The 13,777-nt window shown below is 40.7% G+C and overlaps 1 protein-coding gene across 1 annotated transcript in view; it reads right to left on the minus strand.

Annotated features, from left to right (window-relative positions):
* kif18a (kinesin family member 18A) overlaps positions 1-13,777 on the minus strand; it is a 45,733-nt gene that overhangs the window by 2,169 nt on the left and 29,787 nt on the right. The window contains exon 16 of the mRNA XM_061710323.1: positions 743-1,124. Within this exon, the coding sequence (XP_061566307.1) occupies positions 743-1,124 (382 nt within the window). The remainder of the gene's footprint in view (positions 1-742; positions 1,125-13,777) is intronic.

A 13,777-nucleotide genomic window follows, 5' to 3' on the forward strand; every position in this document is an offset into this window, starting at 1 on the left:
AGTTTGGTCTTCAGCCCTCACATTTATTTAGAGCACGCCAGTTATTCTGATCACGACAGAAAGGAGCAGCACGTGGCGGTTTCGTAAAGAAATAAATTACGTTTTACTTGCAAACAGCATTTTTTAAAATAACTAAACGCTTTTTTTTCTTTTCTTAAAACAAATAATACTTGCTAATAGGTTCACGAAAAGAAGTGTCAAAAATTACAAAAATAGTTGAAGAGCCTAGGAGCCTCCTGTGTATGATCGATCGCACATGGATGGGGAATGTGTGGGGAGCCTCTCTTTTCACCATAGCTATGTGTCCGGTGTCTATATTGGACTGGCAATGTGTCTTTAGTGAACCCCTGCCTTTTGCCTGGAAAGTGCTGGGATGGGCTCCAGCAGACCCCCGTCACTCTATAGAGGGATATGTGGGTTTAGCTAATGATGGATGAATTTGATGAAAGTGGGTAGAGAGTTGGAGGATGTGTGCTCTTGTGACAATATTCTGTTTACGCAGAGAAGTCAACACAACTCTGGCAGTTTTCTGATTTATATGAAGTGGATTTAACCATCATCCAAATATGAAATGAAAGCGATATATTTAAAGATTACAGCATGGAGTTACTCCATGAATATGGGGGATTGTTGAGTTATTTTAACAAGTTATAAAGGTTGAAATGGGGAAACTTTGTTGTAAAATACACTGCAAATTAACTGAGATTATTGAAAATGGCTACAGATATAATCATTTTCTCACCTTTTGGAAAGAAGCTGCTTCCCCTCAGTTGTTTTAGGAGGATGCTGTAGCTGGCTGTGGCTTGAGACGTCTCTGGACTTTGATGATTGACACGGACTACCACAGCTTATTATGATGGTTGCGTTACTTGCTGTTTGATCATCGCTGTCTATAACTTCAAAGGTCGTGTTTGGATCCATGTTGCTGGAAGAGCTCAGAGACTGAGCCTGAACTGTTTTTTGAACAGGTTCTGGTGTGCACTGAAGTGGGAACATGCCCTCCTCAAACATCTGGGACTTGGCAGTGGTCCCCGGGCTTTGTGGTGGTAGTAATGTAGACAAATTTCTCCTTATGGGCATCCGAGGAGGTCTGTTTTGTATTACAACTGGTTGAGTTCCTCTGTCTGGAAAACCAAACAAACAATAAAAAAAAGTTGTTAATGAGACAAAACAAAACTAAGATAAAGCCAGTTAAGCTCAAATGGCACACTATTGAGCAACAGAGGGATGTACACACAGTCAGAATGGAAGCTGAACAGGACTCGCGCGTGATGGGGATTTACATGGAAACATTTTCTGTCAAAGTCAGACCAGTTGTGGTAAATTACTCAATGGGACATGGGTCAAACTGAACATTTTTATCCGTTCATCGTCACCTGAGTCAAAAACCGATGGGTGTTGTGGGTTTGCAACTAAAAAAATACCCATCAATGGGCGCAGCAGGTAGTGCAGCCGTCTCACAGCAAGAAGGTCCTGGGTTCGATTCCCGCCGGGGACGCTGTGGGCGCTGAAGTGCGTGTTAGTTCCCCCATGACTTCAGTGCTCACACCCTGGGTGGGGTTGGTGAAAGGGCCTTTCTGTGTGGAGTTTACATGTTCTCCCCGTGTTCCCTTTGGTAGCTAATGTGAGCTACCCTCACAAAAATATGCAACAGTCCTGGGCTATACATGCCCCCCTCTGGCCAGCCGGGGCGCCAGATGGGGTGGGGAGGATCCGGCCGGAATAACGTGATCCTTCCACGCGCCAAGTCCGGCCAGAGAAGCCCCACCCTGTCTGGTGAAAAGATGCGGCCTGCTCACTCCTCAGGTTAAGGAGGAGACCTGAGCTCAGTGCGGGGCCCTCCCGGGGTTGGTAGAGGATGGCAATGCCCAGGACTGTTACTTAGGTAACTGGGTGGAGCACTGGGTGATAAAATGGTGGAAAAAACTGGGATAAAAATATTGAAAAAAGAAAAAAAAAAAAAGAAAAAAAAAAAGAATTCTTTTGATTTCCTAACTGGCGAAACTCTGTTTTTCCCCCCCAGAGAAGTTCATATCTATATAGCTATACTCAAGATTTATACTTTTTCAATGGTTTTCACCAGGAACTGTTAAAGGACAGATCATTTCCAGTGAAAATAATAGAATTTGCCTCTATGTCCTGCATTTACTTAACTTTTAGTATTGTCACATTGTGTATCAAGGTGCTTATTGCCAAAATGGCGCATAATTGGTAGGGTGATTGCCAACACAGTGAGCATCACATCTGCAACCCACTACAGAGGGTTACTGTTATTTAACTGCCAAGGCCTTTCACCTCAGCTGTTTTATAAAACCATAATGCACGGTAGTGCAAGTGGATCCACAAAGCCCAAGTGGGATTTGATGAATATTACCGACTTCCCTCCCATAGAGAATCAGAGTGCAGGGAATTACAGAAGCAACTAGGGATGAGATTCATCTTTACTGGTACTTGTCTTTTTCAACCAGAGTGAGATTCTCGTTTATACTGGTGGTGCTCTGTAAGACTCTTTTTCAGTAGGTGCTGGACTTTGTGAGGCTACATTTTTTCATAGATGATGCCCTTTAATTGGACTTCTGTGTGCAGATTTCCAAGGACTACCCGAAGGTTGGACAGTGTCTGGTTCAATTAGATCTCTATTACAAATGTGCAGTGATTTCATTAAATCATTAAATGAAAGTAATTTTGATTTGAATTTGATGTGATAGAATTATACCAGTCTATTGTGGTGCAGAAAAAAGAAAAAGGAAGACAAAGCAGCTGATTTACCAGTCAGTCAATTGATGTTCTACAGTGATGCGGGGGAGTGGTAGTCTAGTGGCTACAGAGGTGGGCTCGGGTCTGGAGCCCCGGCATGGCAACCAAGATGAACCACCTTGGGCCCCTGAGCAAGGCCCTTAACCCTAATTGTTCGCCGGGCAAAATAGTGTGTTTGTTCTCTCAGATGTAAGTCACTTTGGATAAAAGCGTCTGCTAAATGACAGTAGTAGTAGCGATGTGAAAAAAAGCATACCTAATCTTACCAAAATAAATGCCACAGACGAAAGACCTTAGCAATAATCTTAGACACGCATTTTTGCTGCGCATCGACCTGGGAAGTATTATAAAGCCATTAATGAACAGTGAGAAAGATTATTCACAAGTGGAAAGCATTTGACTGTTGCAAATCTTCCCAGCAGTGGAGGTTTTAGCAACTTCAGCCCAAGGTCTGATCAAAGAATGATCAGTTTTAATCTTCAAATAAACTAAGCCTGACATTTAATACTCTCAAACTCAGTGGAGATCCTTTACCAAACTGTGCCCTATGTGGCAAAAACCAATAAGGGAGTATGGGCATTGACATGTCAGACCAAATATCAAGCATGGTGCTCGAAAGGTGATGATTTAAGCTTGTTTGCAGCCATAGGACCAGGGCACCTTGCAATCACTGAGTTAACCACAAACTCCTCTTTATATCAAAGTATTGTAGTGTCAACTGAGGGGCCATTTTTCTGACAAAGTTTGGCCAAAGTTAAGTGTTGCAACGTCACACAACACAGTTGTACTGAATTAAGGAGCAAAACAATTATAACCCCCCCCTCAAGCCCAAATTCTGCCTGAAATGTAGTGAAGGGCTCTAAAAGACCTCTGCATGTATGAGTGCTCACAAACCTCAATAAACTGAAGCTAGGTTGTAAAGAGTAGTGTGCCTTTTTATATACTTTCATACAGAAATGTACAGCGTCTACTATGTGTATTTGTTGAAATATTTATCCCACTTTTGATAACCCATCTTTGAAGCTGCTGCAACAGGAACATTTCCTGCAAGTGGGATAAATAAGTCATCTAATCTTATGACGTGAGAGAAAGAATTACAATTAAATTAGTGCTTAGCTAAAGTTTTATTGATCTAATTATAAAAAGATATCCATGACACCTTTGGGTCCTAGACTATGATCGTAGATATATATACATATATATATATATATATATATATATATATATATATATATATATACATATACATATATATATATATACATATACATATATATATATATATATATATATATATATATATATATATATATATATATATATATACACAGCCAGGGTACAGGAGGAAAAAAAAAGATGGATGGGAGATCCAATAAGTTCAGACAATCAATATTACATAGTTACTGTCAATACATTTGTCAGCAGATCTAAGAATCAACACTTCTGAAGCTACAAATGCTACCCTTAGCAAACGCCATTTTTGATCTTTTGGAATGATTAAGTCTTTAAGCAATATTTTATGTCTTGCCACTCCAATAAGCTGGAATATAGAAATATACTTATCTCTGTATTCTTTACAAGTATGAACCTTGGAAGTAAAACAAAATGAAATAATGCTAATGTAATTGCATATCAAGGCAATTGATGGAATCTGCCACAGTTGTTTCCCCAACACATTAAAGCAATCACGATTCATGGGGTGGGAGCCCCCCCAGTATGATGGACTGTAATTCTTTAAAGTGTATTGAGTTTAAAGCAAAGGAGATGGTTTAGGGTGGTGGGACCAGATGGTGCAGTAATGTTGTATAACATATTACTGACACAAACGAGAACCATAATTCATTACAGTGCTCATTAAGGAATGTGGAAAATTTGGAAACAAGAGATGGCAGATAACAGGACCGATGGAATCAATGAATTGCTGGATGCAGTTTCTCAGGATATAGGTGGCACAGGCATCTATGAAGAAATTGTAAATAAGCTTGTATAAAAAAGAAAAGAAAAAAAAGGTTTCAATAGAAGCAAAGTTCAAGTGATTTAATAAGTTGAAATCACTTTGGGGAAAATAACAACAACAACATAATGATCACGGCCAAAGTGATATGTGCAATTCCACACAGATGTCAGAATATGGGTTTTTGCCCCATACAGATGGGACAACAGCTGGTCAACAATACGTTCAAATTCAATATACCGGTAAATCTTTTCCCTTCAGCTGAACCCTTCAGGGGTCGCCACCGCAAATCATTTGTCTCCATCTAACCCTATCCTCTGCATCCTCTTCTCTTACACCAACTAACTTCATGTCCTCTTTCCCCACATCCATAAATCTCCTCTTTGGTCTTTCCCCTCCTTGCAGTTCTAACCTCATCATCCATCTACCAATATATTTACTATCCCTCCATTGGACATGTCCAAACCATCTCTGTCTGGCCTCTATGACTTTCTGTACTAAAACATCTAACATGTGCTGTCACTCTGATGTACTCATTACTGATCCTATCCATCCTCATCACTTCCAAAGATAACCTCAACATTTGAACCTCTGCTACTTCCAGTAATCATTCACCTTCTTTATTTCTGCTTCCTTTAGCCTCACCTTTCCACTCACACACACATGTATAATGTCTTGCGTGGTTAAACTTCATTCGGTTTTCCTCCACCTGCTCCCTACAGATCACAATGTCATCTGCAAACATCATTGTTTATGGACATTCCTCTCACCTCATCTGCCAGCCTGTTCATCACCATAGATAACAATATGGGGCTCAGAGCCGATCCTTGATTCAGTCCCACCTCCACTTTTGAACTTCTCTGTCATACCTACAGCACACCTCACTTGCAGCTTGCAGCCCTCTTACCTGTCCTGCACCACTCTAACATACGTATCTGCTACTCCAGACTTCCTCACACTTTACCATAGCTTCTCTCTTGGCACCCTGACATATACTTTCTTAAGGTCTACGAAGACACATTGCAGGTCCCTCTGGGCATCCTCTCACTCTAAGATCTTGTTGAATGGCCATCCATCCATCCATCCATCCATCCATCCATCCATCCATCCATCCATCTTCCACCACTGCATCCATTACCGGGTCGAGGGGGCAGCAGTCTTAACAGAGACGCACAGACTTCCCTCACCCCGGACCCTTCGTCCAGCTCTTCTGAGGGGAGTCTTGTTGAATGTCCTACTCAACATCTTTCCGGCCACCTGTCCTAGACACTTCCACACCTCAACAGGTATACCATCAGGTGCAATTGCCCTTCCACTATTCATTGTCTTCAGCCTTACTAATCTTTGCTACATCCTGATACACAAAGGTCACTTCTTCCACTCTTTTTTAAATTAATTTTCCCGATTCATCAACTTTTCAAAGTACTCGGTCCATCTTCTCCCCACACTTCTGGCACCTGTCAATCAATTTCCATCTCTATCCTTAAAAATCACCCTAGCTTGCTGCACATTTTCCCCATCTCCATCTCTCTGCCACACCAAACTTTATAAATCGTTCGGTCTCTCCTTGTTGTTCAACCTAGCATACAATTGTACGACTTTTGTTTGGCCTTTGCAACCTCTCCCTTCACCTTATGCTGCATCTCCTTGTGCTCCTGTCTACCCTCTACAGTCCTCTCAGTGTCCCACTTATTCTTAGCTAACCTCTCTCTCCCTCTCTACCTGCTCTGGCACTTCATCATCCCAACACCAAGTTTCCTCATCTACTTTCCTAGATGACACACCAAATACTCTCTTACCTGTCTCCCTGATCACATTAGCTGTAGTTGTTCAGTCATCTGGAACCACTTCCTGACCACCCGGAGCCTGTCTCAACTCTCTGAAAGGCACGCAACACACTTCCTTTTTCAGCTTCCACCACTTTGTCCTTGGCTCTGCCTTTGTCCTCTTCATCTTCCACACCACCAGAGTCACCCTACAAATCACCATCCTATGCTGTCTGGCTAAACTCTTATCTACCACTACTTTGCAATAACTGATCTCCTTCATGTTACGTCATCCACCCAAGATGTAGTCCATTTGAGTGACCGTATACGGTCCTGTCTCTTCTGGAATAAAGTATTCACTACAGCCATATCCATCCTTTTTTCAAAATCTACCACCATCTGTCCTTCTGCATTCTTATCCTGTATACCAAACCTGGCATGGCAGACATTTCTTAGTGAATAAATCAATATTTTGAGTTAGTTTCTGCATAAAAATGCGTTTTGATTAAATTTCTAGCGAGAAATATATATTTTACTTTCATAATATTCACTCAGTGAATGTAAATAATCCCTTTTTTGTCCGTTGTTCGCGAAGAATCGCGCCGGAGTAAAGGTTGTTAGGTTACGCCGTAGGCTACGTAAGCTACGCCTTAGGCTACGTAAGCTACGCCGTAGGCTACGTAAGCTACGCCGTAGGCTCTGCGTCGATTTGACTCGCCGACCGAGGGAAAACATCATTTGCAGACTCGTCTCAGATTGTGACTGAGGGAGCAAGCATTTTTTGTGGGAAATAGAGAGAAATAATCCTGTGACTCGTCAGATTTTTTTTGGATGTTTTTGATATAATACTTTTCAGAAACCACAAAGCTGTTATCTGGGTAATTTACACACTTTCAGATAAAGCTGAAGTGAAGATAGCGGAGCTGTTTTATGGTTCCGCGTTAAATCGACGCAGAGCCTACGGCGTAGGGTACGCAGCGATGTGCGCCATACGCCGTACCCTACGCCGTACGTTACGCGGTACGTTACGCGGTACGTTACGCGGTACGTTACGCGGTACGTTACGCGGTACGTTACGCGGTACGTTACGCGGTACGTTACGCGGTACGTTACGCGGTACGTTACGCGGTACGTTACGCGGTACGTTACGCGCCGTACCCTACGCCGTAGGCTCTGCCTCGATTTAACGTGGACCCATAAGCTCCGGAGCCGGCATGCAGAAATCTCTAAATTTTCGGAGCAAATTTCTTAACAGGCGTAGCTACAACTGTTAGATTTCATCTATTAAACAAACATCTTCCTAAATGATTTATTTCAGCCAGCGTAATTCTCAACAGAGCTGCAGGTTTCTCTCCCAGGACGACGGAGCAGCTTGACCCGGCGGACACGTCTGTTCTCGGGCTGTGAGCTGAGGCTGCTCCCCTGGCCCTCTTCTTCTCTCCCTCTTCTCTCTTCTCATCTCCGAAAACATAGAGTCAAATTTCTTAACAGGCGTTATTTGGATAAACTGAGCCCAGGTTGGGGATCTTAAAGGTTACTTTTACGCCTGAAAAAATATTAAAACTTAATAAAGTGGCATATTAACAGCGCTACAGCTGAAATTAAAACAGCTTTTGGCTCTCAGCTTCCTGATCAGGGTAGGGATGAAAATGAGGGGGAGTGGGGGTATTGGGACAGGCACCTGGGCCAAGTGCCCTAGATTTCAAGTGCCCTAAAATCTCCCCCTTCTTTTTTAGGGGGTAGGGAAGAAAAGAAGGACGAGTGAAGAAAAGTAGGGAGAGTATTGAGATTGGGCCAAATCTATCTCTCTCCAAAATCTTTCCTTCTCTTCTGACTGAGATCCCACTTGTGAAGCATAACCACTAATACTAACATCAAACTTTTCTAGACACTCCTTTCACGTTCAGAACTTTACTAACAAACTGCTCCTTTAAAATACTCCCATTTCTTTTCCCATCCATACCAAGATAAAATAGCTTGAACCTTGCTCCTAAGCTTCTCGCCTTGTCACCTTTCCACCAGGTCTCCTGAACAGACAGCATATCCAATTTCCTCCACTACATCATGTCAACCACCTCTCTAACGTTTCATATCATAGTCCCAATATTCAAAGTCAATACTCTTAAAGGGGACCTATTATGAAAAACACATTTTCTCTTGCTTTAACATATATAAAGTGGTCTCCCCTCAGCCTGCCAACTCAGAGAAGCAGGAAAGCAACCAAATTCTGCAGGGTCTGTACAGCCGCCCGGATGAGCCATCCAGTGTGATGTGGCTTCTATGAGTCGTTCAGATTCTGCTCCCTTTCGTTACGTAATGAAAATGCGATTTACATAGGTTGGCCTCCGATTTGTGAAACCACGCCCACAACTAACTCCGCAAAAGCTTGTTTTTAAGACATTCAAGGCCTGTTTAAAATAGGTATTAGATGCCATAATAGGTCCCCTTTAAGCTCTGGTCTCTTGCTTTTCTTCTTTTCCCCCAGGGTACAGACATGCTTTCCTCCTCTCCTCCTTCGACCAAAAGTAGCCCAATTTCCATTGGCAGCCTGTAGGTCAACAACACTGATGGTGGTCATTGTGAACACACGCCTCGACTGATGCGGTATGGGGGTCATGGGTCTTGTGAGTCGCATGTTTAGTATGGCATAGGTTTTATATCGGATCCCCTTCCTGATACAACCTTGTGCACTTATCAGGACTTGAGACCAGATGATTCCAGCTTAGTATAAATTTGGTTTATTAATAAAATGTAAAGGTCTGTCTGAACAGTCACATGTTCAAGCCCCCATCGTGCTACAAATAAATGGTATTTGGGTCTGAAAACAGCATTTATCACTAATCAGCAGAAAGTGCTGAAGTTCCAGTCCTGGGCTTAAGAGCACAATTTAAAAATAATTCACAATGTAGAAATGAGATTGACTGTTCCCTTAAGTTACATCAATGGAGAATCACTAGTGTCGGAGTGGCCCAGGCAATTAAACATAATAGTGCCCTCCATGCATATATAAACCTAAACTGTAACATATCAGAACAGAGATGTGACATGCATTATTCACTGAACAAGCACTGCACTTTATAAATAGAGTAGAAAGCAAGGCATTTAAGCCAAGGAAGTTCTTTTTTTTAAAAACTAAGTTAAACTTGGGGCTCAAACACAAAGGGCTGATCTTTGGAAAGGTTACTTTTTAAAAACAGCCTCTCTCAAATTTATAGTAATTTTAAAATCAGTTCGAGCCCAGTCATTAAGGCATTCATTCTTAGTTAATATTATAAGAAAGTAAATAGCAGATGTTTAATTGATGTTTAATTGAATGCCACGCTGACTGGAGTAAATGACAATAAGTCCTCCGGTTTGATTTAAACTTAAAAAGGAACAATATATAACAATATAAATATACTGTGTATGTCAGCTTTTAATTACTGATTTGATTTATATTTTACTGCCACCTTGTGAAGGGTAATCTAAAAACAATAGCCACTAAAACTTGGATGGATTGCAGAGTAGAGAGAGGTTAAATCACAGAGTTTGCATCACATTAGCAGCACTCTTACACTCATGGCATTTCCTGCAGAGGTGTGGTGGCGGTTAGGGAGGAGGCTAAAAAAGGAAAAATGCCAGCACATAAAGGAAGTGAGAACATGAACTGCAAAGGTGAATGACTGATTTATACATTTCCCTAAATATCAAATGCAATATTTAGTAAATGTGAGTCAGACTTCAGGCAGAGCTCTGTGTGAGCAAATGTGATAAATAGCGCTTTTCCATGGCAGACGAGTTGTCCCCAGCAATAAATGGCAGCAGAGTTCCTTCAATCACATATTTTTGGCTAGTAGGGGATTAATACATGCATGAGTTGCTATTTCTGGTGGAAGCTGCACTGAATTAGGGCCGCTTGGTTGCTGCTGCCTGTTTTTTATAGTGCGCCTTTTCTGGTTGGTGGAGCAAGGGAGTTTACGTCTGTTGACGTTTTTTCCTGCCCTGCTGTGGATCTGCATTTTCATGAATGAAGCTCAAGAGGGACTGGGAGGGGTAGATGCTAGACAGACAGAAAAAACACTGGAAGGGAAGAAGGGAAAGACAGGGAGAACAGAGGACGAGCGCAAACATCACATTTGAAGCAAAAAGGACAACTAAAATCTAAAGGGGAAAAGATATATGGGAGAATCTAGAGGTTGAATATGAGTAAGAGATATTAAACCACTGCATCAGTGGGAGGTACTGGGAGATTTAAAAAAAATTGTATTTACCCAATTCTCAATAAAACTACGTGAGGATGTGATTTGCTTTCATTTTTTCAGCACACAGCGAGTTAATGTTCTTTCAAGACCACAGTCCTCTCTAAAACCAATGAAATTTGATTGGCTTTTCAAGCTGCAGGGTGGAACCATTTCTCATAACATGCTGCAGTGACTACCATTAAGAGCTGACGAAGCAGTGAGACACAGACAAACATTACCAGGGTAGGATCAGAGCAGTTTGTCTGAATGCTGATTATTAAAAAAAAAAAAAAAAAAGGAAATAAAAAAAACAACAAAAAAAAACAAAAAAAAAAAAAACAAAACCCTGCTAATTCAATAACAGATTTAAATTTTTAAGACTTGCAGTGCTCAAGTCCAGGACTTGGACATGAGTCTGACTCGAGCCCTATTTTCACCTGAGTCCTGAGAATTCATTTGACGTAATATGCCATAGACATATGGCATAAGATATCTACATAAAGATTAATTTCGTGCAAGATGCTCATTCTCTCACGCCATACGCGTATCGTGTTTACGAACAAACTAACAGTCCTAAAAGGCTAGGGGAAAATGTCTATAGAATTGTCTACTTTGCTTTTCTAATTTCTTGTGTTGTAAAAAATTAACTGCTAAGTGTTCCATCTGTACAAACAAAAGAAAATAACAGAGGATATTATGTATCTATTTTTTTTTTTTTAAAAGCTCTAACTCCAGTCATCACCTCACTTCATTTTATTCTATGAAAAGTGTTATATAAAGTTAGATTGGATGGGCCCCAGATAGCTCAGTGGGTTGGGCGCGCACAACATATGCAGAGGCTATCGCCCTTGTGCAGGTGGCGCAGGTTCAAATCCCAGCCTGTTGCTCTTTTGTCTGCCAGTGTCTGAAATACGAGCTACACACGCCAGATAAAATGGCACGTAGCGTGCGTACATTTATGTAAGTAGTACATATGAGATGTGTGTAATGATGTAAAATGGCTAAATTGTTTGACAAGTTGCTGTTAGGATCAGCATTAGAGGATATTCCACAGTTAAATCAAACATAGGGTCTTTTACTCCACTGAAGTGAGGGAAAATAGACTTCATGGCACCTACCTCCATAGAAATGGATCTATACTTGCATATTTATGATAAAACAACATTGTTGAAATGTCATCTACTACTTCTCTGCATGTTAAATTGTTGCCACAAAGATTCCATGGAATATTTCCATTACTTACTGTATTTGGATGACGCTCCTTCAAAATCATTGTACAATATTTGGCACATGTTCACGAAATAAAACATTGCACTCTGTTGTGTCCTTAATTAACTACATATGTGGATTTCAGGAACAGTCCATAAATACAAAACATATGCTTCTATATTTAAGCAAACAGCTAAAATTCAAACATTATGAAGTGAATACCTTCATGACCCTGAATAGGAATAAATGGGTATAGACAATTGATGGATGGGTAAATTGATAAGGTTACTAATGCCATGTACGAACTTCTCCACCGATGTGGATGATGGTGATGTGTGAAATACAGTGCTGCACATCAAAACATATAGAAGACTATTTACAGAAGATTATTGGTGTGAAATAACTTGATCAACCGCATTACAGGCCACAAAAGTAAAAAACACAATTTTTCCATAACACACCTTTACTTAATTTCATGACTTATTCAAGCCTGAAAAACAAATGCTATAAATCCCATGTTTTCATAAAGGTGATAACTGTGTGTTTGCATGAAAACAAAATATTTAAAATGCAGACTTCTGTATAATTTTAAGTGGCTTCAATAATTGTTTTTCTACAGACCAAAGTTTAAAACATTAAATATATTGTAAGTGGAAAAATAAAATGATTAATTGGTGTTGAATTACGTAGTTTAACACATTTTTTTTTTTTTTTTAATAGTACATTGACTCTGAATGGAGGTTAAATTAGCCATTGTGTAGTAGTACGCAGTACAATGGCGTATTAAAACTATTAGAGCATACACAAGTACTGACACTTATGGACGAATGACGTAAAGTGAAATAAGTGAAAAACTATAAATGAGCAAATGGAAAACTGCAATAGGCAGACACACCGCACAAAAAGTGGAGCTTTTTATTTCATAAAAACGTTGAAAACGCTATGCTCCATTTGAGTTCACACATTGGAATAAGTTGCAGGAAATCTTATAGAAGTGGTGACAAACTCCCTGGAATGTTCATATTTTATTTCCATTGAAGACATTCTGGTCATCTGGCAGAAGTATTTTCTTCTCAAGATACATCTCCCACAATAGGGTTAAATGAAATACAGACCAGCTGCAATAAATATCATTACAGCCAATTTGAATCGCCATATTTCACGAGTATTTTTGTGTTACATTTTCCCAAAGGTTCTCCATGTTCAGAGTTTTCTCTATAAAAATGCTTGTGAGTATTTTAATCATTTTATCATTCACATTTTGGCCAGGAAAGACTGTCTGCAGCACAACTATAAATCAAATTAAAGCTGCAAGCAGCGATGAACGGGCCCTCGCACTCACGGCCACCGCCCCCCATAAGCATATCAGAAATGACACCACCCACGACTTCCTAGGTCAAACCATTAAAAAGTTATAGCAGAAAAAAGGGAAAACCAATCAGAAGAAGGGGCTGGGCTAATTCAGGCCAACGAAGCTCAAGGACTCATTACAGAGTCCCATGACACCACCCACGACTCTCTATGTCAAAACATTCAAATGTTATAGCAGTAAATAGGGACAACCAATCAGAAGAAGGGGCGGGGCTAATTTTCACCAATTATGGTCAAGGACTCTATACCGAGTCCCATGACACCACCCACGACTCTTTATGTCAAACCATTCAAAAGTTATGGCAGAAAAAAGTTTTCTAGGGGGCGCTGTTGAGCCGTTAGGCCACGCCCATTAATGCAAACCATGAAATATCAAATTTATCGCCAAGCCTGGCTTGCATGTAAAATTTGGTGACTTTTGGAGAACTATCAAATATGGACCAATCAGATGAAGGGGACGCGCACTTTTTGGCGTCTAGCGTCGCCACGGTAACACTTTT

This window comes from Cololabis saira, chromosome 2, assembly GCF_033807715.1.
Source record: "Cololabis saira isolate AMF1-May2022 chromosome 2, fColSai1.1, whole genome shotgun sequence".
Classification (NCBI taxonomy): domain Eukaryota; kingdom Metazoa; phylum Chordata; class Actinopteri; order Beloniformes; family Belonidae; genus Cololabis; species Cololabis saira.